This window comes from Peromyscus maniculatus, chromosome 8, assembly GCF_049852395.1.
Source record: "Peromyscus maniculatus bairdii isolate BWxNUB_F1_BW_parent chromosome 8, HU_Pman_BW_mat_3.1, whole genome shotgun sequence".
NCBI classification, from domain to species: domain Eukaryota; kingdom Metazoa; phylum Chordata; class Mammalia; order Rodentia; family Cricetidae; genus Peromyscus; species Peromyscus maniculatus.
The window spans coordinates 71,747,305-71,772,768 of NC_134859.1; the positions used below are offsets into that span (position 1 = coordinate 71,747,305).

Consider the following 25,464-nt stretch of genomic DNA (forward strand, 5'->3'; position numbering starts at 1 on the left):
AGGCAGGTAAGACTAGAGAGTGCCCTTAAGACCAGGGTCAAGAGGGCTGGGGGAATAGTCCAGTTGGTAAAATACTGCCACACAGGACTTGCAGATCGGATCTGATCAGAGTTTGGCACCCAGCATGTAAAAAGATGGGCATGGTGACAAGCCCTTATCACCCCTGTGCGGGAAGGCAGGGCCAGGCTGGTGAGTGACAGGTCTCAATGAGAGATTTTTTTCTCTGGAAATAAAGTGGGGGACTGTGAACCTGTTCTACAACTCAACTTAAGTAGGTGAGTTCAATCCCCAGAACCCACTGTGGAAGACTCCTGAAAGCTGTCCTCTAACCTCCACATGTATGTGCTGTGGTATGCATCACACACACACACACACCTATACACACAGAACCATGCATACCAATATACACAACATATTTCAGAATCAAGAGATTATGGAAGTAGCCATTCTTTTATAATTATTATTTTATGTGTGTGGGGTTTTTAATCTGCATGTATGTCTGAGTACCACAAGCATGCCTTGTACTGGTTGAGGCCAGAAGAGGGAGTCAAATCCCCTGGGACTAGAGATACCAGGGTTCTAAGGCATCTCGTGGGTGCTGAAAATCAAACCTGGGTCCTCCAGAACGGAAGAGCAGTCAGTGCGAGCCATCTCTCAGCTCCCAGAAGCGGCCATTCTCAATGTGTTTAGATCCAGCATGTGGGAGTATCTCTCTCGAGGCATCGTGGGATGCTCTCCTCCAGCCTAGGACATTAGCGGCTCAAACTCCAGGGTGATGTCCTCTCAGACAAATGTGAACTCTTTCATTTGGCCCAGCACTTGAGTGTGGGGTTTCTTTCTGTCTTTGGGGCTAATGGGACTCATTGAACACTACATGGGGGCCAGTGAGATGGCTCAGTAGGGAAAGGTGCTTGCTGTTAAGCCTGATGATCTGAGGTTTATTTTTTTTTTTTTTTTCGAGACAGGGTTTCTCTGTGTAGCTTTGCGCCTTTCCTGGGACTCACTTGGTAGCCCAGGCTAGCCTTGAACTCACAGAGATCCGCCTGGCTCTGCTTTCCAAGTGCTGGGATTAAAGGCATGCGCCACCACCGCCCGGCCCATGATCTGAGTTTTGATCCCAGGGATGAGGTGGTTAGAAGAGAGACCTAACTCCTGAAAATTGTCACTGACCTCCACACCCATATTGCATGACATACATATTTATGCATGCAACCCTGCCATGCACATGCATTCACACAAATAAAAATAATCCTTAGAAACAGTATAAAAATAAAATAAACACTATATGGATTTATCACCAGGAAACCAAACCAAAGGAAAGAAACCAAGGAAACATTTAAGTTGCAACTAAGTCAGTCCAGCTAAGCAGTGGTCAGGGACTCTCATAAACAATACTTGAGATGGAAACCAGACAAATCCCCCGAAGGTGTCAGTGGTGACAGGGACCCAGGCAGAGCTCAGCACTGTCACCCAAGGCAACCAGAAAAGTCCCCTTAATCTTTAAAAAGCTGGATTCAGGCAAACCTAGGATTTGTGTCTTTGACACAAAAGAGAATTTCATAAATAGCCGGTATGAAGCAGAGTCAGGCATTTACTAAAAATACAAAGAAATGCACCCAAGAGAAGAATAAAAATACACCCCAAAGCATGGCTGTGGGCTTCTCAAAGGAGAGTCACCTAAACTATGGAAGGGTGTCAAGAGAAAGAGAACCACTCTGGATAAGAACACGACGTACCCAAGTGTGGGTGTGGGTCTCCCTAGGAGAGTCATAATTAACTGCCATTTGGAGGCTCTCAAGGGTTACTAAGAAACCTTTATTTCCCCCTTCTCTCTCCTCATTTTTTTTTTTTTTGGTTTTTCGAGACAGGGTTTCTCTGTGTAGCTTTGCGCCTTTTCCTGGAACTTACTTGGTAGCCCAGGCTGACCTCGAACTCACAGAGATCCGCCTGGCTCTGCCTCCCAAGTGCTGGGATTAAAGGTGTGCGCCACCACCGCCCGGCCTCATTTTTTAAAAATGCATTTCTTTAGTGTGTGTGGAGGTCAGAGGACACTTACAAGAGCTGGTTCTCTCCTTCCACCATGTGGGTCCTGGGGATGGATGGACTTCAGGCTGTCAGGCAGGCCAGTGTGTGTTTTCACCCACTGGGCCGTTCACTGGCCTTTCTATCTTTCTTTGATAAGGGAGATTATAGGGTGTCTCTAGAGATGACATCTGATAAGGTAAAACCAGGAACCACTTGGTGGCACAGAGAAATCCTTTTATTCTTCAGAGGGGGATTCCTAAACTGTAGGTCTACACACAGAGGGAAAGGCAAACGTCAACTGTGTTGGAATTCTTGAATCTGGGGAGAGGCTTCAACCAGAGCCTGGGCTAAGGGGTTCCTTTCCCTTCTCACGTCCCTGTACTTTGTCCTGTCTTTTTCTTCTGCCTCACTTTGTCCTCAGATTGAGCCTTCCCTGTTGCAGATCGGGACACACAAGTGAAAGCCTGTGGATAAGGACTGTGACTCATCTCTGAACACCCGTGGGCCAGTGGTCACACCCAGGCCTCAGCAAACTTGGTCGTGAAAGCTGGATTGAGTTGGTTCCCGGTAACTGTTTATTGGTGGAGGTCATGGGGGGGAAGATTATCACTGCCATCTTCCTCCCACCCCCCTTTATAGAGGAGGAAGTTGCAATCAGAGAGAGAGAGGAAAATTGCCCAAGGCCATCCCTGAGTCAGAGGAAGACAGCAAAGACTTGAACTCGGAACCTTGAGTTTTTGGCTGGGGCATGGGGGTGGGTGTGGGTGTTTTGGGCTGAGTAAGAGGAAGAAACTACTTCAGGGCTCAGGTACTGGGCAGGGCTTTCCCATCCCGGTTGCTTGGGCTGGCAGCTTTATGGTCCTTCAAGTTCCTGGGACACGATAGTGCCCATGTCTCTTCTAATCATCCCAAATCAGGCTTGGTTCCTCCTGAAGGAGGCTGGGCTCCAGATATCTGGACAATGTGACAGGTAACTGGTTTATGGCAGGCCAGGCCAGGACTGGAATTAGGGCTGGAAATGACAGGGAAGCTGGAGGTGGACTTGGGGATAGGATGTGATAGCCAGGGCACTTGGAAAGCCATGGAGTCAGGAAGGTCGGAGAGAAACACCAGGTGACCACCTCAAGTGACCTATTTATAACTAGCGTGTGTCCTCAGAGGGCCTGCCCTGCAGCCTGGCTGGAACACATACCGGTCCCCCACACTCTCCTCGCCAGGGGCCCCACCGCACTGGCCTTTTAAAATGAATACAGAGGTCACTAATCAATAGTAGCCTGTTCAGGCCATTGAATCTCTCCCCTGCTTGTCAGGGGTTCCGGGGACATCCTGAATCCTTAAGTCCTCCCCCTTCGTTCCTAAAAGAGACACGTTCAGCCCCACAAACACAAATCCACTCTCCAAATGAGGCTCAAAGAGAGTGGAACCTAACGCGCCCAGGTTAGAGGTTAAATTCCAGAGCGGAGCAGACAATAAGACCCTGAGCCTGATGGGGACGCCCCTCCCCCACCCCGCCTCTCTTTAGGATCAAAGCTGCTGAGTAGGCTGTGTGATCCTAGGCCAGAGAGAGCAGGCCGATCTGTAACAAAGGAGGAAGGCCCCTTTGCTTGGATTGTCCTGATGAAGCCATTCCTCTTCAGAGGTTCAAAGGCTGGTCTTGGGGCAGGGAGAGCGGGTGATGAGAATTTGGCAACGGATAGGGAAGTAGCTGGACCAGAAATCGGGGCTTCCTGTTGATGGAGGAGCCCAGGTGTACTGCTTGATTTCTCGTCCATCTCCCCAACCCCGTCCCAGATCCCTAACTTCCCATGGATGCACCGATTCCCCATGAGATCCCGGGGACCACGGCAGAGACCGATGTCAAGAAGCGCTTCCCTGGAAGCGGGGCCAGATCCATTTCTCTGGAAATAGGAGACGGTTTCCTCAAGGAATCTTTCTTTGCTGAAAACTCTTCCTGACCGATGGGAGAACTTTGGGTACACTTAGACCCTTGATTTTTTTTTCTCTTCCCAAGGTCAGGGGATCTCAATAGCAACCATCCCTTTCCCCTATGGGATTTCCTAGTAAGCCATTTTACAAACCCACTTTCTATTGTGTCTTACACACACACACACACACACACACACACACACACACACACACACACACACACACACCACCTTCCCAATCACCCCCCAAATTCCATGCCCTTTCCAGCTCTCAAGTCTTCACTCCTCCCCGTCTTGGCTCAGCACGAAAAACACTAGTAGAAGCTGTTAAGGGAGCCTGGCTCACGGCCGGAAGAAGGGTCACGGTTTCCTTAGAATTTAGTTTGGATGTATTTCAGTGGTGGAGTGCTTGCCTAGCATGAGAAAGAGGGAAAGAAAAGGAAGCGGGGGGGGGGGGGGGGAGGAAGAGAGGGAGAAGGATCTCCAGTACCAAGAAAAAACACTCAAAACAAAATCAAGTTTGGAACAGCCTCAGAGGGAAACGATGAGACTCGAGAAACAGCTACCGCTATCTGAAAGAGCTTCTCACCGGGCATCTCTTCAACGAACAGCACAGCATTGCAAAGCTTTCAACCCTCCTGATTCTCGGGTCATTTACATCCACCCTGCCCCAAATCAAGTTCATTCCAAAGACGCACTAGGAGACCCAGCCCAGTGGTGGGTGGTAACATGATGGAAGGTACGAATCTGGGAAGACACCCCTGAGGGTCAGGTACTTCAGGATAGCCCATCTCTGTTGCCGATCAGTGACGAGGAACTGGATGGGGGGGGGGGGGGGCGGAGAGTGAGAAGACATTTCCAAACCCTGCCCATGTGGAGTAGGTGAGGGGACCTTTCGGATTAAGGTAGCAGGGTAGGCGGGGAGAGGATTCTTTCAGACCTGAGACTGGACGAGGCAAGGGGAGGCTCCGCCAGGAGGAGGAGCCGCCTCCCACGTCCTGCTGTCGGGGCTCCCTCCGGTAGTGGCTCTGCTATAAAGCCTCCACCGGCATGATCGCGACGCCTCCGGTGGCTTCCTTGGTGCCTGACCCCGTGCTGGGCAGCGGCTTTGCCCTCAAGCACCATGCAGCTGCTGCTTGCTCTGTTGGCGCTGGCGTACGCAGTCAGCTCTACCGCAGGTACCCTCGGGTGACCCTCTGAGCCCCCAGCCCCGCTCCCCTTGCTAGCGCGCTCCCGCTGCGCATGGTTCCTTCAGGGAACCGTGAGGGTGCCCCGGACCTGGCTGTGCGATAGCGTAGGCGTCTACACGTGTCCGCGGGCAGCTGCGGGAGAGCGTGTGCCCGCGTGTGCGCGGCCGCGGGGTCTCCGCGTGGCGGACGCGCGTGTGATCTGTAGCGAGGATGCTTCTCCAACCCGCCTGGATGCACGCTCCTTGCCTCGCCCTTGGTTCTCCCGGGGCTGCCCCTGGGTGGCGAGTGGCCGGCCGTCTGACCTGCAGGGACTCTGAGCCGGTAGCAATTGCCTGCCCAGAACAAGCGCAGCAGGTTGGATGTTTTGGGGTCCTGGCGTTCCCCTCTCCCCACCTTGGGTTCCTGGCCTCTGAACTGCAAGCTCCTTTCTTCCCAGCCCCCAACGCTGGATTGGGAACCTGGCGGGGGGCATCCCAAGACCCAAGTCCCTAGCCAAGCCGGTCTTTCCGGACAAGGTGATTTTCGTTTAAAGATTAATGGTGAGATCGAGCTCTTAATTATTCTTCTAGGTGGGAGGTAGCGGTAGAGGCGTGTTAATATTTGATAAGGAGCTAAAGGCGATTCTAGCGGCTGGCACCTTCTCCGCTACCCCATAGCTCTTCACAAAGACCTCATCTCTTAGTCCGCAGGCAAGCTCTCTCCTCCAACGGGATAGCTTCCTGAGTTAAGGTGTTCTGCCCTTGGGATGGAGCGGGGGTTGAGGGAGCTTTCGGCTCGCAGAGGAGGAAAGAAAACGCTCCCCGATGCAAGAGGGACGTAGCTTGGAGGACGTAAGGCATCCTACACCTTCAAAGCTCTTTCCCAGGGGCAGGGAAAAGAGCAACTAACACAACGAGAGAGAGAGAGAGAGAGAGAGAGAGAGAGAGAGAGAGAGAGAGAGAGAGAGAGAGAGAGAGAGAGAGAGAGAGAGAGAGAGAGAGAGAAACTGATTGAAGAAAAGGTTGGGTATTTGAAACGACTTAGTAGAAAGGAAAATGTTTTTAAATTAGCAGGTGCCTCCTAGCCGTTTTACCTTGGCTAAGTCACGTAACATGTTTTGTCGCTTACAAAGCAGGTATAGGAACTCTGCTCCTGGGTGCTGTTTTAAGGGTAATCCATATGAGAATTTAGACAGTACCTGCGGGCTCTGGGCAGAAGTACTCTACTAGATGGTCATGAGGCTCAGCCCGGGGCCATGTAGGCAGGAATCCATCTCTGCTGACCTCTTCACACAAACCGTTCCCGGCTTAGTTCCAGGACCACCTTCCTTCAGGCGTCATCCTGCAGGGATTGGAAAGTGCGTGGGTCAGACGGGACTATCCTTAGAGGGAGGAGGGGAATATTCCATCCCTCCAGGGTCCGAGACCCCGAGCCCAGCCGGGAAGTCGGGGCTGAGACTTTGCCCAGAACACACTCGGGTTCTGCTGAGCTGGTTGCAGGAGTTCTTCTCCCTTCCCTCAGAGTGAGGGTGGGGTGAGCAAGGTCCATTAAAATGACTTCAGTCCTCTCTAAAAGGCCTCTGAACCAGGGGCCAAAATAAACCCTTCCTGCCTTAAAAAGGGGAGGGGGAGGGGAGGCTTGTGACCAGGGATGGAGAACAGTGGCTGGATGAGGGGCAAGGTTTTGTCTCTAACCCCAACTCTGGTCCGGCATTAGGCAGGACACAGAGCTGGGAGCCTCTGTCCTTCCCAGACCCTTTGACTTGGGCATGGCCAGACGCAGTGAGGGCCTGAGCTGACCGGTGCCCTGCCACCTGGCTGACTGTAAGATGATGCCAACCTGACCCCTGGCCTCTGCCTCATCAGCAGTACGTTTTTCTGGCCACCACCTCCTGAAGAGGGTTAGTTACAAGAATGTTCAGCCAAGCGGGTCAAAAGTCTCTGTGATTAAGACAGTGGATCAGAGGTCACACTATCCAGGCAGCTGGGGCCAGAGCCAGGGAAGGGAAGATTCCTGAGAAATGCCCAGATGGTCTCCCCGTGGGGCGGGCCTGAGGATTCTGCCCTCCAGCACTGGCTTTCTCCAGGAATAGCTTCCTCTTGGGCCCTAAGTGCTGGTGAGTGTGTGTGTGTGTCTCCCACGACTCTTCCTGATAGCTCATTCTACTTCCAGGTCCTCTGAGGGAGAAGGACTCAGGGAGACTAGAACAGCTCCTCTCCTCAACGTGACTGGCCAGTCCTTCATCTGGTCTGCGAGTTTAGGGTAGAGGCAGAGCAGGGTCTGGAAGGAAAGGGAACAGATTCCAGGCTCAGAGGCTCCCGACCCACCTAGAGTGGGATGGCCACTGCCCTCTTCAGAGTGGACTCATGCATACCGCCCCGAGTGCAGCAGCTCCCAGAGAGGAGATCGCCATGGGGGGGGGGGGGGGCGGCGGCTGTGTCTCTAAACAAGGCTATGCTAGCTGGGCAGCAGGAATGAACTCTGACCTAGAACTAGGAAGCTAGAAAATCCAAAGAGGCCCTTGGAGGTCGGTTTCCTGGTGGACTCACTCTTCTACCCTAGAACCTTGCTCCTCCTGGCTACAAAGAGCCTGGTTTTCTACTTCCCTCCCCACCCTGTCCCCATTCCAGGGACAGCTCCCCTGCCCAGACTCAGGATGGGCCTTGGAGGTGCACAGCTCAGATAATCTAGGGTACACACCTGGATCCAAGCCTGACCTATAGAAGGGAGATGTTGTCTTAAAAAAACAAAACAAACAAACAAACAAGGACTGAGTCTATAGCTCAGTGGTAGAGCACTCGCCTGGCATGTGCAAGGCCCTGGGTTTGATTCCTTCCACTGGAAGAAAAATAAAACAAGACAGAGCTCCCAGAACGGAGGGGCTAGTGATGTAGGGTGAGGACTCTTAGCTGAGCCCAGCACAGCACTTTTCTTACAATGTCCTCATCCGTGAATTCTTTCCAGCTCCCTCCATGTCTTTCCCTCTCCTGCCTTGGCTTAGTTTTGGCCATCTGCTCACTGACAGGAGGCCAGGGAGGAGGGGCAGAGCTGTCTGTGAACTTTATTGAGTGCAGGCTGCCTGGAGGAGTCCATACCATCTCTCATTTCATCCTCTCCACAGTCTCATGGGTGGACGTGTTGGCTCCATTTTACAGATGATAAAACCAAAGCGTAAAGGGACCATCCTCAAACACAGGGCTCCTGAGTGGCTCAGTCAGAATTCTAACTTTGGAGGAGGGGCTTCATTCACCCTGTTGGTGAAAAAGCATTCTGTGTGTGTGTGTGTGTGTGTGTGTGTGTGTGTGTGTGTGTGTGTGTGTCTGTGTCTGTGTCTGTGTCTGTGTTTGTGTCTCTTTCTCCGGTAGACCTTATTTTTAGAGCAGATTTAATTTTACGGGAGAAATGGAGCAGAGTGGCCGGATGTACCATGCCCCTCACGGGTTCCCTCATCAGTAGATAACACTGCTACGTCACATTTGTGGGGCCGCTTTCTTCAGTAATACTGGTTCTTCTGTCTTCAGAGTTGTGACAGTTCAGAGTGGACTTTGACAAAGCAAAAGGGGTGTTAAGAAGGGGTTACCCATCTGCCTGGATCAGCACCCTCTTCCCCAATCCCTAAGGCAGTCTGGCTGGAAGGCTGGAACCCACCCCATTGTTCCAGAAAGGAGGATTGTTCAAAGCCTTCACTCTCGACTGAACCTCCTTTTAGGTTACAGGCAGGATGCAGGAGGGAAGAGAGGTTGATTACCCAGGGACAGAGCTGAGCAGCCTTAGAGAGGCCTCTGAAGATTAGCATCCTAAGCATGCTGAGCACTCGGTGTTGCTGACATTCCTATGATTGTTTTACTTTATTTCATTTGGTTTTTCCAGACAGACTTTCTCTGTGTGTAGCCCTGGCTGTCCTGGAACTTGCTCTGTAAATCAGGCTGGCCTGGAACTCAAGAGATTGATTCCCTTGCTTACCCCATCCACCCCGCCCCCATTCCGTGCTCTGAGACTAAAGGCGTGCGCTGCCACCACAAGGCCATTGCTTTGATCATTAAGTCAGCTTCCCTGGGGACTTCAGTCCCACACTCCAGAAACCTTCCATCCCAACCCAAGAGACGGCTTTAACACCAGAGTTTTTCCCAGGCTCGGGTCCACAGGGCTGTGTGAACAATTCCCGTGCACACCCGGGACCCCACATTCTTCCTGTCTCTCTCTGTTCCAGGCGCAGACTGGTGCTATGAGATTCAAGCCAAGGAGCCCAACAGCCACTGCCAGAGTGAGTACTACCAGTCAGTCATCAGCTCCTTCCAACACGGGCACACTTGCACACATGTCCAGCACTCAGTGACTAGGAGACAATGACTGTCACTGAGGTTGACACTGGAAACTAAATTAGTAACATATTTGCTATTTTTTCCCAACACAATGGAGGCTTGGTCTGGTCAAGCCCTTTGAGGTGGAAGTGGGAGGTGGTTCTTGGTAGGTTGTTTGTTGTCGGAGTGCCAAGGCATCCAGGGTCTTGCACATGCTAGACAAGAAGCATTTTACCACGGAGCCACACACACACACACACACACACACACACACACACACACACACACACACACCCATTGCCTCCTTGGCACTTATCCTAATACTGACCAATTCCCAGTAGTCTGCTGTGTTGAAGGACTGCCAATCTCTTGCCCCTACCTAGCTGAAAGTTGGGGTTGCCTGCCTGGCTCTTCCTCCCTGGCTCTTCTTCCTCCCTCTCATTCCGTAGATAATGCCTTATCAGGTCCAGCTTCCTCCCTCCCATCACAGCTCTTCCATGGAGTCCTCCTCCACAATTTCCAAAGCTGAAGAGGTGTCAACCACTCAGCCACTTTTAGTCTTCCCAACATTCCCTGGAAGTGCCTTCAGGGCCCAGGTTCCCATCGAGAAAGCCAGAGCTCAGCACCCAATGACTCCAATTGGTTACTCCGATTCCAGAGCTCTTAGTCATCCATGGCAAACCTGCTTCTCACTCCTCTCCTCTCTCCAACACCCCAACCCTCAGCCACATCAGAGACCCCACTCACCTGCCTATGCCAGCATGTCGGGGGAGGGCAGAATTCTGAGACTCATGCCCTGCGACAGGATCTCGCCAGCATCCGGAAACCTTGACTCATATTGCTGGGTCAATGTGCCCTTGACCCTCAGACCTTTCTTCCCTGCTCAGGACCTGCCGACTGGACTGGGGACTGTCAGAAGACCCACCAGTCCCCCATCAACATCATCACCACTGAGGCAAAGGAGAACCCCGACCTGAAGCCTTTCACCTTCACTGGTTATAACCAGAAGAAGAAGTGGGTAGTTAAGAACGATGGACACTCAGGTGGGTCTTGTGTGTGCTGGGTGGAATCCCCAGGCAGGGTTAACTGTGCTGGCATGGTGAGTCGCTCAGGCATGGAGGTGGGAGGAGCCACCAGGGAAGCTTCTAGAGAGGGTACACCAGCTAGTTATGTTTTTAGTCATTTCATCAGAACAGTGGGGGTGAGGGGAGGGACTATTCCCGGAAGGAGGGACCCGGCCTTTGCGAAAGCACAGAGGCGTGAAACTGCTTGGGTGTTTGGGTGGGGAGCTGTGCATGGGAGCAGCTGTGTGTGGAAGGAGGCCATGGAGGGAAGCTAGGAGGAGCTGACCAAGGCCCAGAACAGGTCACCAGGGCTGAGGAGTGTGGATGTTATCCTGGGGATGCCAGGATACCACGGAGGGAGTCAAAGCAGAGGCAGGCCCAGGAGAGGGCTACATTTTGGGATGGGTATAGGAGAGGACATGGTGAGCAGGGAGAGAGAGGGTGAGGCAGCCAGGAAGAGTGCAGGCTGTGTCCTGCACCAAACCCCTCAGTGCCCAGGCCTCAAACAGTGAAGGTGGGAGCTGGGGGGCTGGGCTGGGGACTGGGAGGCCAGTGTGAGGACCGCCCACCCTGGTGTACCCCAGTGAAAATGATGTTGGGGGACGGAATCTTCATTGATGGAGGAGACCTGCCCACACAGTACCAAGCTGTACAGTTGCACCTTCACTGGTCACAGGATGAGGACCAGGGCTCAGAACACACCATTGATGGGAAACACTTTGCCATGGAGGTGAGGAGCCTTTGAGCTGGTACCTGGGCTGGGTTCCGGGTGTGTACCCACCTTGGGCAGGGTGAGTGGTCCAGCTCCCCATAAGTCACCCATCCACACACACCCCCCCTAGATGCACGTCGTCCATGAGAAGGGGACATCGAGCAAGGAGGTGCAGGACTCCAAGGACAAGAATGCAGTGCTGGCGTTCATGGTTGAGGTGGGACTCCCATCCCCTCAATCCTGGAGGTTGCCTGTCCTCCTCCTGAAAGAGCTGCTTGTCCCTAGCAGCTCCTCAGGACCTCTCTCTAGCTCCCTTCCATTCCAGGTGGGAGATGAGCGGAATGAGGGCTTCCAGCCGCTGGTGGATGCACTGTCCCGTATCTCCATACCCAGTGAGTCAGGACGGGGGAGGAGATGCCTTCGTCCCACAATGGAAGGGGCAGAGGTGCTGGGGTGGCGGCTTTGAAGAGTGCCATGTGTTAGGGACTTTGTCCTCCACCCCAGATACAAACACCACCACCATGAAGGAGAGCAGGCTGCAGGACATGCTTCCTAAGGAGGAGAAACTGGTTCACTACTTCCGTTACCTGGGCTCCCTGACCACACCAAACTGTGACGAGACGGTCGTCTGGACTGTGTTCAAGGAACCCATTAAGCTCCACAAGGACCAGGTACTCAGGCCTGGGGCAGGGTGCAGTCTCCCATGCGGAGCCTTGTTCCGTGAAGCCCTCCCCGCCTGCCCCACAGGTCTCTGGGGTGGGGAGATGAGACTCACTGCGTCAGTCCTTGGGTCGCCACTGGCCGAGACAGGCAAGAAAGAAAGCCGTCTGCCACTTTCCTGAACAGAGGGCCCTGTGAGAAGTCACGGAAAGGGTGCTCAGAACAGGCTTCCAGAAAAGTGGGGGAGTTAGGCAGCCAGCATTTCAAGGAGGGCTCAGGTTGGCTTTCCTTAGTGCTATCAGGAACCTTCCAGCAAACAACGCTTGAGCCTACAATAGCCCCTGGGAAGACGGCAGGAAGCCCAAAGGACCGAAATCCCTTGGGCTTACAGCAGGGATTCTCAACGTGTGACATCAACATCTTCACCAGTGAGAATTTTCTAGAGATGCCCATTTTTTAGGCTTACTCCCTAGCTATTGAGTCAGATATTCTGGGGTCCAGGCATCTGGGGTCCCCTAAGCTCCTTCATCTTCTAGAGCCGCTGTTCATCCACAGTGACGATAACAGGCCCGAAGAGGTATCGGTAGAGGAAAGGGAAGGCAGTGGCACTCAGCCCCACACCAACGCCACATTCGATGCTCTTGGTAGTCATTCTGAGCCTCTCTCTTCCTTTCTGATGTGGCTCCTCCGAGAGGTGACGTGTGTGGTCTGAGGTCATACAGCAAGGAGCACAGCTCCGCCTGCTGAGTCCGGTCTCTTTCACAGTTCCTGCAGTTCTCAAGCAAGCTCTACTATGACAAAGATCAGAAGCTGAATATGAAGGACAACGTGAGGCCCCTGCAGCGGCTGGGAAACCGCCAGGTGTTCAAGTCCCATGCCCCAGGACAGCTGCTGCCCTTGCCCCTGCCCACCCTGTTGGTCCCCACACTCACCTGCCTGGTGGCCAGCTTCCTCCAGTGATGGACCACTGCTGGATATGTGACCTCTGACTTCAGCCCTTAGAGGATATGGCTTTGCTTTCTGACTTTGCAGGCTGGACTTTGGGGACTATTAAAATTCGGGTAGCTGGCTGTGGAGGTGCACACACCTTTAATCCCAGCACTGGCGAGGGCAGAGACATGTGGATCTCTGAGATTGAGGCCAGCCTGCTCTCCATAGAGAGTTCTAGGCCATCCAGGTTTACAAAGGGAGACCCTGACTTCCATCCGCCCCCTCCCCACAACTGAACAAAAATAAAATATGGTTATATTTTTGGAGAAACCTCTTGCAAGTCTTTTTCTTTCTCTTTCTTTCTTTCTTTCTTTCTTTCTTTCTTTCTTTCTTTCTTTCTTTCTTTCTTTCTTTCTTTCTCTCTCTCTCTCTCTCTCTCTCTCTCTTTCTTTCTTTCTTTCTTTCTTTCTTTCTTTCTCTCTTTCTTTCTTTCTAACTCTCTAAAATCGTCTTGTTCCCTTCACCCCTGTCCTGACTGGACAGGGAGATTTCTTCCAAGCAGGTATGACCCTCATTCATCCTGTCTGTGTAAGTGAATGCCTTATCAACACACATTCCCTCACATCTCAACCTCAGGAAGGTGTTGAAGGTACCTTGGACCACCAACAGGAAAAAAGCCAGAGGATTTCTGACCCAGGCTCTTCATTTACAGTGGGGGAAGCGGAGGCCTATGAACAGAGAGGCTAGATGAGGGCCTCGTATTGGAGCCAGAGTGGAGGCGACTTGCGGTGCTGGATGTCCACCCGTCACGGGGTGGGGAACAGGGAATCATTCATTTGCTCAAGCTCAGCAGATAACTGGGCAGGTGACGGGAACAAAACCAGATGCCTGGGGTTCAGTCCAGGGCAGGGACAGAAGACGCCCACTGTCCAAGAGGTCAGAAGACACAGGAAGAGCAGCTGCCATTTCCATGGGTGGTCAGGGCCAGGGGCACCTGCAAGGGAAGGAGCCATCTGGATTCAACAGTGCTCCTCCGGCAGGGAGCACGGGGCAGGGAGCAGGGGCAGGATGCCCATCAGCAAGCAGCAGGGAGGGAGGAGAGAGGAAGAACAGAGCAGCAGCCAGAGGGCCGGGGGTGGGGGGGTGAGGTGGGGTGGGGTGGGGTGGGCAGTCTCTGGGTGCCACAGATTCTGGACCACCAGCGGGGTTGTGCCCAAGGCCAGGATGTAGCTCTTCTGTGGCCCATGGCTGCAGAGGTGAGGACGGGGCAAACCCGGTTCCCAGGTTCCCAGGCTCACGTCCAGGGCAGGATCTGCTCATGGGTCAGCAATAGAGGTGACAGGAAAAGAGTCAGACGGCCTCTCCCACTGTGTCTCTAGTGGATTCTTCCCAAGGACGGACAGCAGGGAGGGAGTGTGTGTGGAGAAAGATGGTACGCACCATCCATGGCAGTGTTGGAGTTTTGAGCTATGGGAAGTGAGGATGAGGTCACGGGCCTTGAGCAAATAGAGCTGGAGCCAGGCCAGGGCCAGGCTGCTCCCCCTGGGGCTGAGGAGAGGTGCGTGTCCCCATCGGAAGGTGCAAACCACTGGGACGCCTGAGGCCTAGAAGACCCTGCTGCTGGTAACCCAGGGAATGTGTCTGGTGGGAGGGGGTAATGATCCCATCACCCCAACTAGCTAACCCTGGTGTAAGATGAGTGGCCATAGCCACCCCTCACCCTCTTCTCTCCCTTTTCTATTTGTGGCCATTAATAAGTACCTTCCTCCTGCTTCACCAATGACCACACAGCTGGGGTGGTGGTGGTGGTGGTGGTGGTGGTATTGTGTAGTCATGGCAACAGCAGGCAGCCTGTGTCAGCAGGGGGTGTGTGGACCAAGTGTTTTCTCCTTTAGTTCCCAGGAAGCCTGCAGGGATCTCCTCCCCAGTCTCTGGGCTCTGAGGTCAGAACAGCCGTTCCTGCTCTGGATAGCCTCCCCCTCCCCCACCCCCTTTCTGTCCCTCTCACCCCTCCCCCCACCTCCCTCCCCCACTCCCCTGCCCTCCACCTGGCCTTCAGTGAAGAATGTAGCAGCGGAACCAGGAAGTTCTAGCTCTCTGCAAGGGACCAGAGGAGGTCCCGCTTTTCCACCCTGGGTGGAAGGTACAGAACCTTCTCCTTCCTGGCTGGCGCCATAATAAACCTACCTGGCTAGTGGAATCATTCCTAGTGGGGCTGGGCTCACCCGGGCCTCAGACCATGCCTGCCTCTTCTGGGGCCACTCCTGGCAAAGCTGCTCAGTGGGCAGTCACCACGAGTGGGCAGCTTGCTCCCCTGGCCTTGGCCCCGCACAAGGAAGCTGAGGGGCGTTTCTTCCCATCAGTGTGTATCACTGAAGAACCGCCTCTTTGGAGCGAATTCACGGGCTCTGTTGACACCCCCCCACCTGGAGAAGGTGGCCTCAGTGGCTTGTACCCAGCCTGCCTGGCTCAGAAGGTGCTTCCCTCCAAGGGCATGGGGGGGGGTTGGGGGGGGAAAGGCCTGTTCTGACTGTGTCCCAGCCTACCTTTTTTTCTCTGTCATTCATCTCCTTAGATGACTGCATTTGGTGTGCACACTCACAGACATTTGCACAGGCGTGCTTCCCTGCAGATGCCAAGCCTGGGAAAAGCACAAAGCCCACAGCCAGAGTTCTCTGAGCTCCACAGGCCCTTTTCTGGAAGGTTCCCAGCACAGACTACGCAGCACGTTTTATTGAACACCTACTATGTGCTGGCTGTGGGCCTCTCTACCATTTTGAGAGTGAGGACTTCTTCCGTTGCATTGAGAAGGACGCTGTCGTTCAGCAGGGGCAAGAGACCTGTCAGACCCTGGGGTCACAGCCTGGGGTCACCCTGTGCCTCCTTAAGCTCCCGTAGCCAACTTTCTTCACCCGGAGCCATCCAGGAAGACAGGCCACTCGGAGGGACAGGGTGGGGAAATAGGGTCCCACCCTACTTCCAGTGGCTGCTTCTGTTCCCAAGGGGCCACCTCTCCTTCCCTGTGTTTAGGTCTGGCATCCCGGTAGGAGCCCTGGGCTAAAAATACTCTCCCATGTGTTTAGACGATTCTTGGAGAATAAACTTCCCCAGCTCGGCTCTCGCTTTGCACAGGCCCTGCTTCCTGTGGCTCTGATCTGACTGTGTGGGAGGGGAGAGGAAGGTAGGAGCCGAGGGTCTGCAAAGCCCAGGGTCACGGGGTGGGGAGTGGAAGAGTTCCGTGTGAGCGTGGACTGACGAGGCCGCTAGGTCACGGGCTGTCCGGGGAGAGCCCGCACGGAGACCATCACTGTGAACCGGTGTGAGGCAACCCCTAGGTGCCAAGCCCACATGTGCCCTGGCTGGGAGGAGGCAAAGGAGTTCGTGGCCCAGCTGGCGGGGCTCCAGGCTCACCCTCGCGGCCTTGCGTTATCCATTCGCAGCCGGGGACTGAGCGTGGCCCTCTGGTCCGTCTGACCTCACTGTTCCGGGGCTTCTGCTGCTGACTGACCCTGGGAGGAAGGCCAAGCCTATGTCTGTGAGTGGAGCATGGCTCCCGGACCTTCTGCCTCACACATGTCTCAGCCTCTTTGTTTGTTTATCTGAACAGGGACAAAGACTTGACCTCCTGGGATGAAGGAGATGTCGGGGTGGTGCCTAGGCAGGCCCTTGGGAGGGGCTTCCTCTGGAAGGGAGCCGAGGGACAGACATGCCACAAGCTGGTTCCTTCCCCTGACGCTGGCTTGGCGAGTTGTTTGGAGACACGGCACACAGGAAGGGTTATTGAGCAGATATTGGAACAGTCTGCTTTCAACAAGATTTAATCTTCCCATAAACACTACTATATCTTTCATGCTAGAGACCGAGGAGCCAGGCAGACCAGGCGCCCAACCCAGGCCGCTCCTGCAAGCTTCCCAGCCCTAGGCCTGATGTAGTGAAGATGGCTGCGTCCGGTATAGGAAGAGGCTGGGAGCAGGGTGTAGACACCCTGGAGTCTAGGCTCAGAGACACATGGACCTGGGGTAGAATCCTTATCTACTGAAAACGAGCCAGGTAATTTAAGTCCCCAGAGCCTCAGTTTCCTTGTCTGTAGGGGGGTGAAGGGAGCCATGGAGATAGTACAGTGTACATGTGTGAGGACCCGATGAGATCCTTAGCGCCCACTCAAAAAGCCAGGCCGTGGTGGCCTTCACTTGTAATCCCAGAGCTGGGGAGGCAGAGAGCCAGCCTCTGCTAATCAGAAGAGCCCTCTAAAAGAAGGTGGGGGCTTCGTAGGGTTGCTGAATACAATCTCTAGCTCCACAATACAAGGCCAGGCACAGCAGGGGGTACCTGTGCTCTCCGTGCTGGGGAGACAGAGGCAGGAGATCCCCGGAGCTTGCTGGCTCGCCTAGCCTAGTCGGTGGGGGCTCCAGGCTCAGTGCCAAAACCCTGTCTCAAAAAAAGTAAGGTGGACACTGAGGAGTGATAGCGCACGTCTTTAATCCCAGCGCTGGGGAGGCAGAGGCAGGTGGATCTCTATGAGTTTGAGGCCAGCCTGGTCTTCTACAGACAGCCAGGGACGCAGAGAAATCCTGTCTGGGAGGGGGGAGTAAGGTGGAGAGTGATTGAAGAAGATGTTACATTGATCTCTGATTACTTGCACACACACACACACACACACACACACACACACACACAGATACACACTACACTACACACACACACACACAGACACACCACACACACACAGATACACACCACACATAGATACATACCGCACATAGACACACACCACACACAGACACAAATACCACACACACACACAGAGACACACATACACACACTTAAAAAAAAATAGCAAGGGCAGGGTGGTGGCCCACGCCTTTAATCTCAGCACTCGGGAGGCAGAGGCAGGTGGATCTCTATGAGTTCAAGGCCAGCCTGGTCTACAGAGCAAGATCCAGGAAAGCTGTCTCAAATTCTGACTAAAATAAATAAATAAATAAATGAATGAATAAATAAATAAATAAATAAATAAATAAATAAATAAATAAATAAAAACCCCAGCAAGGCAGATGACCATTTGATCTCTGGCTTCCACAGACACATTCACAACACGTGCCTGTGCACTCCCCAACATGTACCACATGTACACTCAGCACCCCCATGTGTAAGCACATGTGCATACACATAAACATGCGCATGCCCACACAATTTTTGTCTTTTTATTTTCTTCAGGGCAGTGGGCCATTAAGCTAGATCCCCAATCTCATTTTTTTTTTTTTTTTTTTTTTTTTTTTGGTGTTTTTCGAGACAGGGTTTCTCTGCGTAGCTTTGCGCCTTTCCTGGAGCTCACTTGGTAGTCCAGGCTGGCCTCGAACTCACAGAGATCTGCCTGCCTCTGCCTCCCAAGTGCTGGGATTAAAGGCGTGCGCCACCACGCCCGGCTCCCAATCTCATATTTTAAAAAGTTCATTGGCAGGGCCTCACTAAATATATAGTGAGTCACTATGTAGACCAGGCTGGCCTTTAACTCACAGGTGCCTTTAATCCCAGCAGTGGGGGGGGGGGAGGGGGCAGAGACAGGTGGATCTCTGAGTTTGAGGCCCGCTGTTCTACAGAGCGAGCATGTTCCAGGACAGCCAGGGCTACACAGAGAAACCCTGCCTTGAAAAAGAAAAAACAGAACAAACAAGCCAAGGCATCACCACCACCACCACGCTTAGCGCCCCATGTATATTCTAGTGGAATTCTGACAGCATTCACCTTAGAGTTTCCTGCAAAGATAAAACATAATACCTGAGCAAGAGCACATGTTCAGGATTGACGATTATTACCATTCTTTCTAGAGAGCGTGCTGGAGGGTAGGCAGCGCCTACAGCCTGGGCTCCTGGGGAGACAGGAAGCAGCAGGTGGTTGCTGGCTGGTACTCCGCTCCCGTTCATGGGGGATACAACAAGACCACACTTGTGAAGTGATTCTCCACTCAAGACAGGGACAAGCAAGTGTCTCAGCACAGAGTTCACCCCATGCATCGGGGAGAGATGGGGCCCCATGGAGGCCCAGGGAGTCCCTCACTTTTCGGGCAGGGGTCAGGGATGGAGTATGACCAGGCCTACAAAGGAAAGCATTCCCTACCTGGGGCCCAACCTGCTTTCTTGCTGTGGGATTGGCCAGACTGAGGCTCACTTCCCTCTTCCTTTCTGCCTTCTTGAGGAGCCACAGGGGCCTCTCTCAGCATAACCTCCTCTCCATCCTGGCTCTGTCCCCGCACTGTCTGCCACTCAGCCTGGCAGTCCAGGCCTGGCCCATCTATGTAAACAAAGGAAGCCCCCGTTGCCTTTGAATCTCAGAGAAACAACTAAGAATTGTTTCAGTGTATCCTTATAGAGCAAAGGAAATACTTACACCAAAACATTGTTGTAGATGTAACCAACCGTCTTATTAAATAAGAAACACAGAAACAATGTAAAAGAGAAAGCCAAGAAGTCAGAGCTCAGAGCTAAAATCTCACCCTTCCTCCTGCTGTCCCAGCTTCGCGAAAAGAGACCTACTTCCTGTCCGTTCGTATTTTTAAAGTATGTTGTTCTGCCTTCTCATTGGTTGTAAACCCAAACACATGACTGCCTCGTCACTGTCTGAATGTACAGCCCCCTAGGTCTTAAAGGCATATGTCTCCAATGCTGGCTGTATCCCTGAACACACAGAGATCTTATGGGATTAAAGGCGTGTGCCGCCACCGCCACACTCTTGCTATGGCTCTAATAGCTCTGACCCTGAACACACAGATATCTATGGGATTAAAGGCGTGTGCCACCACCGCCACACTCTTGCTATGGCTCTAATAGCTCTGACCCCCAGACAACTTTATTTATTAACATACAATCAAATTAATATTTCAGTACAAATCAGAATAATATTTCAATACAATTAGATTACCACCACATTTCCCCTTTTCTATTTTAATAAAAAGAAAAAAAGCAAAAGGTTATGACTAACAAAAGAAAAACTATATACAAAAGTACAATAACTATATACAATATATACAAGTAATAAATACCTAAACAGGTATTTGACGAATCAGAGAAAATAATTCCATTATCTATCCTATTTTGATAATTCCAAGATGTATCTAATGTACTTTCTATCCTAATTAATTTTCAACTATAACTAACTAATCTTCAACCATAACTAACTAATCTTCAACTCCCTCAGAGACCCAAGAAGGGAATAATATTAGCTAACAAAAATAAAAACAGGAAGTGCATGCAAGCAACTTCCAAAAAAATTTTGTGAGTTGACAGAAACAGCCAGCTGCCTGGGCAGTCACCTGAGGTTTCTCCGCAGTGTTGGGGCATCATCTTCAGCCTATAGGCTTAGTGTATCTGACAGACTCATTTGTGAAGTAGGATGTACACAAGGTCAACAGTTCAACCTCACATTGGGTGAGAGCAGTCCACGTACCAGAAACACCTGAATTCCACTAGTGTCCTGTCATGATTCAGGATTTTAAATTCTGGAAATTGTTGACAGTTTTTTAATTCAGCTGTCCATTCTTCTTGGCTGTGTATATATGGCTTCATCTCAGCATCCCCTTCTTCTCCACATCCCTCTATTAAATGCCGGTCTACTTTTGAGAGGCATGAGCTTTCAGCTGCTGTTCCATTGTACAACAGAATCCATCGGCCCTCTGCCTGTTAAGCTGCCTTCGAAGAAAAGGGCACCGTACCTTTTCCGGATGCGAAGGCCACTTCAGGGATGGGGCCATATTGTCCTGGCCTCAGAAGATGCCTTTTGATAAAGCCATAACCACACTTGTTTTGGCAAGAATCAGTAGTCCCTTGTTTCGTGATCTGTCTGTCCATTTTGTCCTGTTGATTCGAGGATACTTTGTTGTCCAGTGGCTAACTTTTGCCAGAATGAAAGTTGACTCCATATGCAGTTTCTTCAATGCCCATATTTTCTCTAAAGTAGATTGGTACTGCCAGGAGCCGACATGTCTCAAAAAAGAAAAATTTTCTAAGTTATTAAAACATTTTAAATGCCATATTCTGTAGATCTCTGAAGGGTTTGAAGATGACCTGTCTAAAACATCTCTGCTCAATTTTTAGAACATATCTAATATGACTACAAGTTCTATGATAATGTCTAACTACTAGCTTTCATTTCTTTATATCCTAATAGTTGATAATAATAACATTCAAGGATCAGAAATTTGCATTACATTGTTAAATGGATGGAATAAATACAATTAGAAATATACATATAGCATTTTCTAACAATATCAGTTTCAAATTTGTGTACAATATAAAACAATTCAATCCGATGTAAAGTATTTAAAACTAGTAATTGTCTTTCTCTTTTCTTTCTTTTTTTTTCTTTCTTTCTTTCTTTCTTTCTTTCTTTCTTTCTTTCTTTCTTTCTTTCCTTTTTTTTTTTTAAACAAGAACCTTAAATCTAATCTCCTTTGCTTAGCCTTTTTCCTAACCCTTGACAACAACTTGTAACCAACCCCCCTAAATACTGAAAATTATCCCAGACCCAAAACCCATTAAAAAGACCAAAAAACCACCCGCCCCACACCACCTCTTTGGGAATGTGGGCGTCGTATTCTTAAAATTGCTTCCTGCTGGGTATGGGCGAAGTTTTCTTTATCCTGAAAGAAAAATTTTAGGTTAATTGTCAAATTCTAGGAGAGATAACTATATCCTTCATTATCCAGTCTGTGTATAATGCCAAAGTTGAGGGTTTATCTCAAGTCCTTATTCAAGTAGTCTTTGAGACTGGATCATCTCAGCTAGTCATCTCAAATTTGCTCTGAGCACCTTGTAGTTCAAAGCTGATCTGTGGATGATGTTTGTCAGCTTAATGATATTATTATTGTCCACGTGGAATTGTTGTTGTTGTGGGGCCCCATCTTCTTTCTGGAGACTTCAGTTGATGTTAGGCCTGGCCATGATTTCCTGCAGAAAACTGATAAGAGACTCGAACACAAAAACATATATATGCAGCTAGCCTTTTTTCTAGAATTAGTTAGTACTCTATGTGACCATTCATATCTTAACAAAGTTTAAAATGTATATATATATATTAATCTTGTAAATTTTGATATAAAATTTATACTTTGAGAAAAGTTTAAAGAATCAGAATAGAATCAAAGAGTTGAGATTAGTAATAGAATAGTCCCTTAATTAATTTTGCTTTTGTCCTGTACCATAGCAGAAGATGGCTCTTATTCTGGCATGATACAGGGAGTTTGCATTTTCCTTTTAACAACATGCTTGATTTTAAAGAAGGAGAGAGCCATTCTCCAACTCCAAAGTCAGCTTTAAATTTTAATTGAACTGGGACTATTAGAAAACCAAGAGTGTTAAATCTTTAGAGAAAAGCAGAAACAAACATTTAGGAAGACATAAAATTTTTTTAGATAATATATACCCATACACCGTTTCACTCTGTTTCTTGGGATAGATGATTTGTCCCTTTTCTTCAGTTGTCTCATTTGTCCAGTGTTCTTCAGATTCCTTAACCTTCATTCTCCTAAAAGACAAAAACAAAAACCTTTCCCCAAGACTAATTTTGGGGATGTTCCTTTTTTGGCAAGTTATTATCTGATGAAATGAAAAGGCATGTTTTATTGATACAAGTTAGTTTAAATTGGATGTTCATGCTGGTTGATGAACTATCACCTCCTCTAATTAAGAGGTCTCTCTTGTTCAAATCGAACCTTTATCAATTTTGATGGTACCCACAGCTTATCTTCTCCTGTAGAAACAAAAGCAAAACCACGTCCCCAATGTAATACATACCCTGGTTTCCATTCTGAGGTCAGCACATCCTTAAAGTATATAGGCTGATTTAATTCTGTAGTTTTTTCTATTATCCAATGTCTCTCTGCAGCTGTTGTTCCTTTCTCATTGGCATTCAGAAAATTCAAAGTTAGAAGAGCATTATGCAGTCTATTTCTGGGGGTTTTTGTTACCCATTTCTGTTTATTTAGCATATCCTTTAGAGTTCTGTTTGATCTTTCTATAACTGCTTGACCTGTAGGATTATGTGGTATGCCTGTAATATGCTTTATATTGTAATAAGCAAAAAACTGTTTCATTTTAACAGAGACATATGATGGAGCATTGTCAGTTTTGATTTGTGCAGGTATACCCATGATGGCCATAACTTCTAGCAAATGAGTGATTACAGAATCAGCTTTTTCAGAACTCAAAGCAGTTGCCCATTGAAATCCTGAATAAGTATCGATAGTGTGGTGTACATATTTCAATTTTCCAAATTCTGCAAAGTGAAACACGTCCATCTGCCAGATTTCATTTCTCTGAGTACCCTTTGGGTTACATCCTGCTGGTAATGGCGTCTGATTGTAGAAGGAACAAGTAGGACATTTCTTTACTATTTCTTTGGCTTGTTGCCAGGTTATGGAAAAATCCTTTTTTAAACCTTTACTATTAACGTGATGTTTTTTATGAAATTCTGAGGCCTCCAGCACATTTCCTATCAATAATTTATCAATTTCATCATTGCCTTGTGCTAGAGGGCCTGGCAGACCAGTATGGGATCGAATGTGAGTTATATATAAAGGATGATTCCTTTTCCTGATTGTATCTTGTAATTGAATAAATAGTGAAGTTAATTCTGAAGCATCAGAGATAAATTCTGCAGTCTCAATATGTAACACCACTCTTTCAGCATACTGAGAGTCAGTTACTATGTTGAGAGGTTCTGAAAAATCCATTAATACCAACAGAATAGCATACAATTCTGATTTTTGCACTGAATTATACGGACTTTGAACCACTTTACTTAAATTTTCTGATTTGTAACCTGCCTTTCCTTCTTTGTTGGCATCTGTATAAAATGTACGAACTCCAGATATGGGTTTTTGCCGTACAATTCGAGGCAAGATCCATTCAGCTCTCTTTATAAGATCAATTCTATTGCTTTTGGGATATTTGCTGTTAATTTCTCCCAAAAAATTACTGCAAGCTCTTTGCCAAGGTTCACTTTCTGTCCATAATTTTTCAATGTCCTCCTTAGTTAATGGTACGACAATTTCTGCTGGGTCTATGCCTGCTAATTGACGAAGTCTCATTTTTCCTTTGTAAATCAAGTCAGAGATTTTTTCCACATAAGTTTTTAATTTTTTATTTGGTTTATTTGGTAAAAATATCCATTCCAATATAATATCTTCCCTCTGCATTAATATTCCAGTAGGAGAACGCCTAGAAGGTAAGATAACCAAAATGCAATCCAGCTTTGGATCAATACGATTCACGTGTCCTTCATGCACTTTCTTTTCTACCAAGGCTAATTCTTTCTCAGCTTCAGGTGATAATTCTCTTGGACTATTTAAGTCCTTGTCACCTTCTAAGGTTTTGAACAAATTAGTCAGTTCATCATTTTTTACCCCAACAATAGTTCGTAGATGAGAAATATCTCCAAATAATCTTTGAAAGTCATTAAGAGTCTGTAGTCTATCTCTCCGAATTTGCACCTTTTGGGGTCTAATTTTTTGTAGCTCTATTTTATATCCTAAATAATTAATAGAATCTCCTCTTTGTATCTTTTCAGGAGCAATTTGTAATCCCCAGCAAGGCAAAATTTTCTTTACTTCTTCAAACATTATTTCTAAAGTATCTGCATTTGAGTCAGCTAGTAAAATATCGTCCATATAATGATAAATTATAGATTTAGGAAATTTTTTACGTATCACTTCCAATGGCTGTTGTACAAAATATTGGCACAGAGTTGGGCTATTCAACATTCCCTGTGGGAGGACCCTCCATTGAAATCTTTTAACCGGTTGAGAATTATTATAAGTAGGCACTGTAAAAGCAAATCTTTCTCTGTCTTTTTCTTGTAAGGGTATTGAAAAGAAACAGTCTTTTAAATCAATAACTATGAGAGGCCATCCTTTTGGTAACAGAGTAGGCAAAGGCATCCCAGATTGTAGAGAGCCCATCGGCTGAATTACTTTGTTAATTGCTCTAAGGTCTGTTACCATTCTCCATTTACCAGATTTCTTTTTAATAACAAATACAGGAGAATTCCAAGGGCTGGTTGATTCTTCAATATGCTGAGCATTTAACTGTTCTTCTACCAGCTCTTCTAAAGCCTGGAGTTTCTCTGTTGTTAAAGGCCATTGCTGGACCCATACAGGCTTGTCTGTTAACCATTTTAAAGGTAGAGCTGTTGGTGTCTTTGGAAGATCATCAGTTATTGTGCCCTGTTCTTGTATAATATGGATGGCTGGTGACCACTCATTAGAACAATATCTTCTAATATTTCTCTCAGTAACATGTGCTAGTTTATGATTTGTTTCTGAGATTGGAGGGATGTTAATCTGAGTATTCCATTGTTGCAACAAGTCTCGACCCCACAGGTTCATAGTTATGTTAGCCACATATGGTTTTAATTTTCCTCTCTGTCCTTCTGGACCTATACATTCGAGCCATCTTGCACTCTGTTTCACCTGAGATAATGTCCCAATTCCTAACAGTTGAACGTTTACCTCCTGAAGAGGCCAAGTTGGATGCCAAAATTCTGGTGCAATTATGGTAACGTCCGCACCTGTGTCTACCAGACCAGACAACAAAACACCATTTATTTTTATCGTTAATTTTGGTCTTTGTTCATTAATAGAAGTTTGCCAAAAAATTTTCTTTATGTTTTCTCCTGAATTTTCTA

At 49.1% G+C, this 25,464-nt stretch overlaps 1 protein-coding gene across 1 annotated transcript; it reads left to right on the forward strand.

Annotated features, from left to right (window-relative positions):
• The first annotated feature begins 4,969 nt into the window (after positions 1 to 4,969).
• Ca4 (carbonic anhydrase 4) lies at positions 4,970 to 13,116 on the forward strand. The gene is made up of 8 exons (XM_006983182.4): positions 4,970 to 5,128; positions 9,330 to 9,383; positions 10,308 to 10,463; positions 11,069 to 11,214; positions 11,327 to 11,413; positions 11,522 to 11,588; positions 11,701 to 11,867; positions 12,622 to 13,116. Exons 1-8 carry the CDS (start codon positions 5,074 to 5,076, stop codon positions 12,814 to 12,816), a joined length of 927 nt encoding a protein of 308 aa, XP_006983244.1. The 5' UTR covers positions 4,970 to 5,073; the 3' UTR covers positions 12,817 to 13,116.
• Positions 13,117 to 25,464: the final 12,348 nt, after the last annotated feature.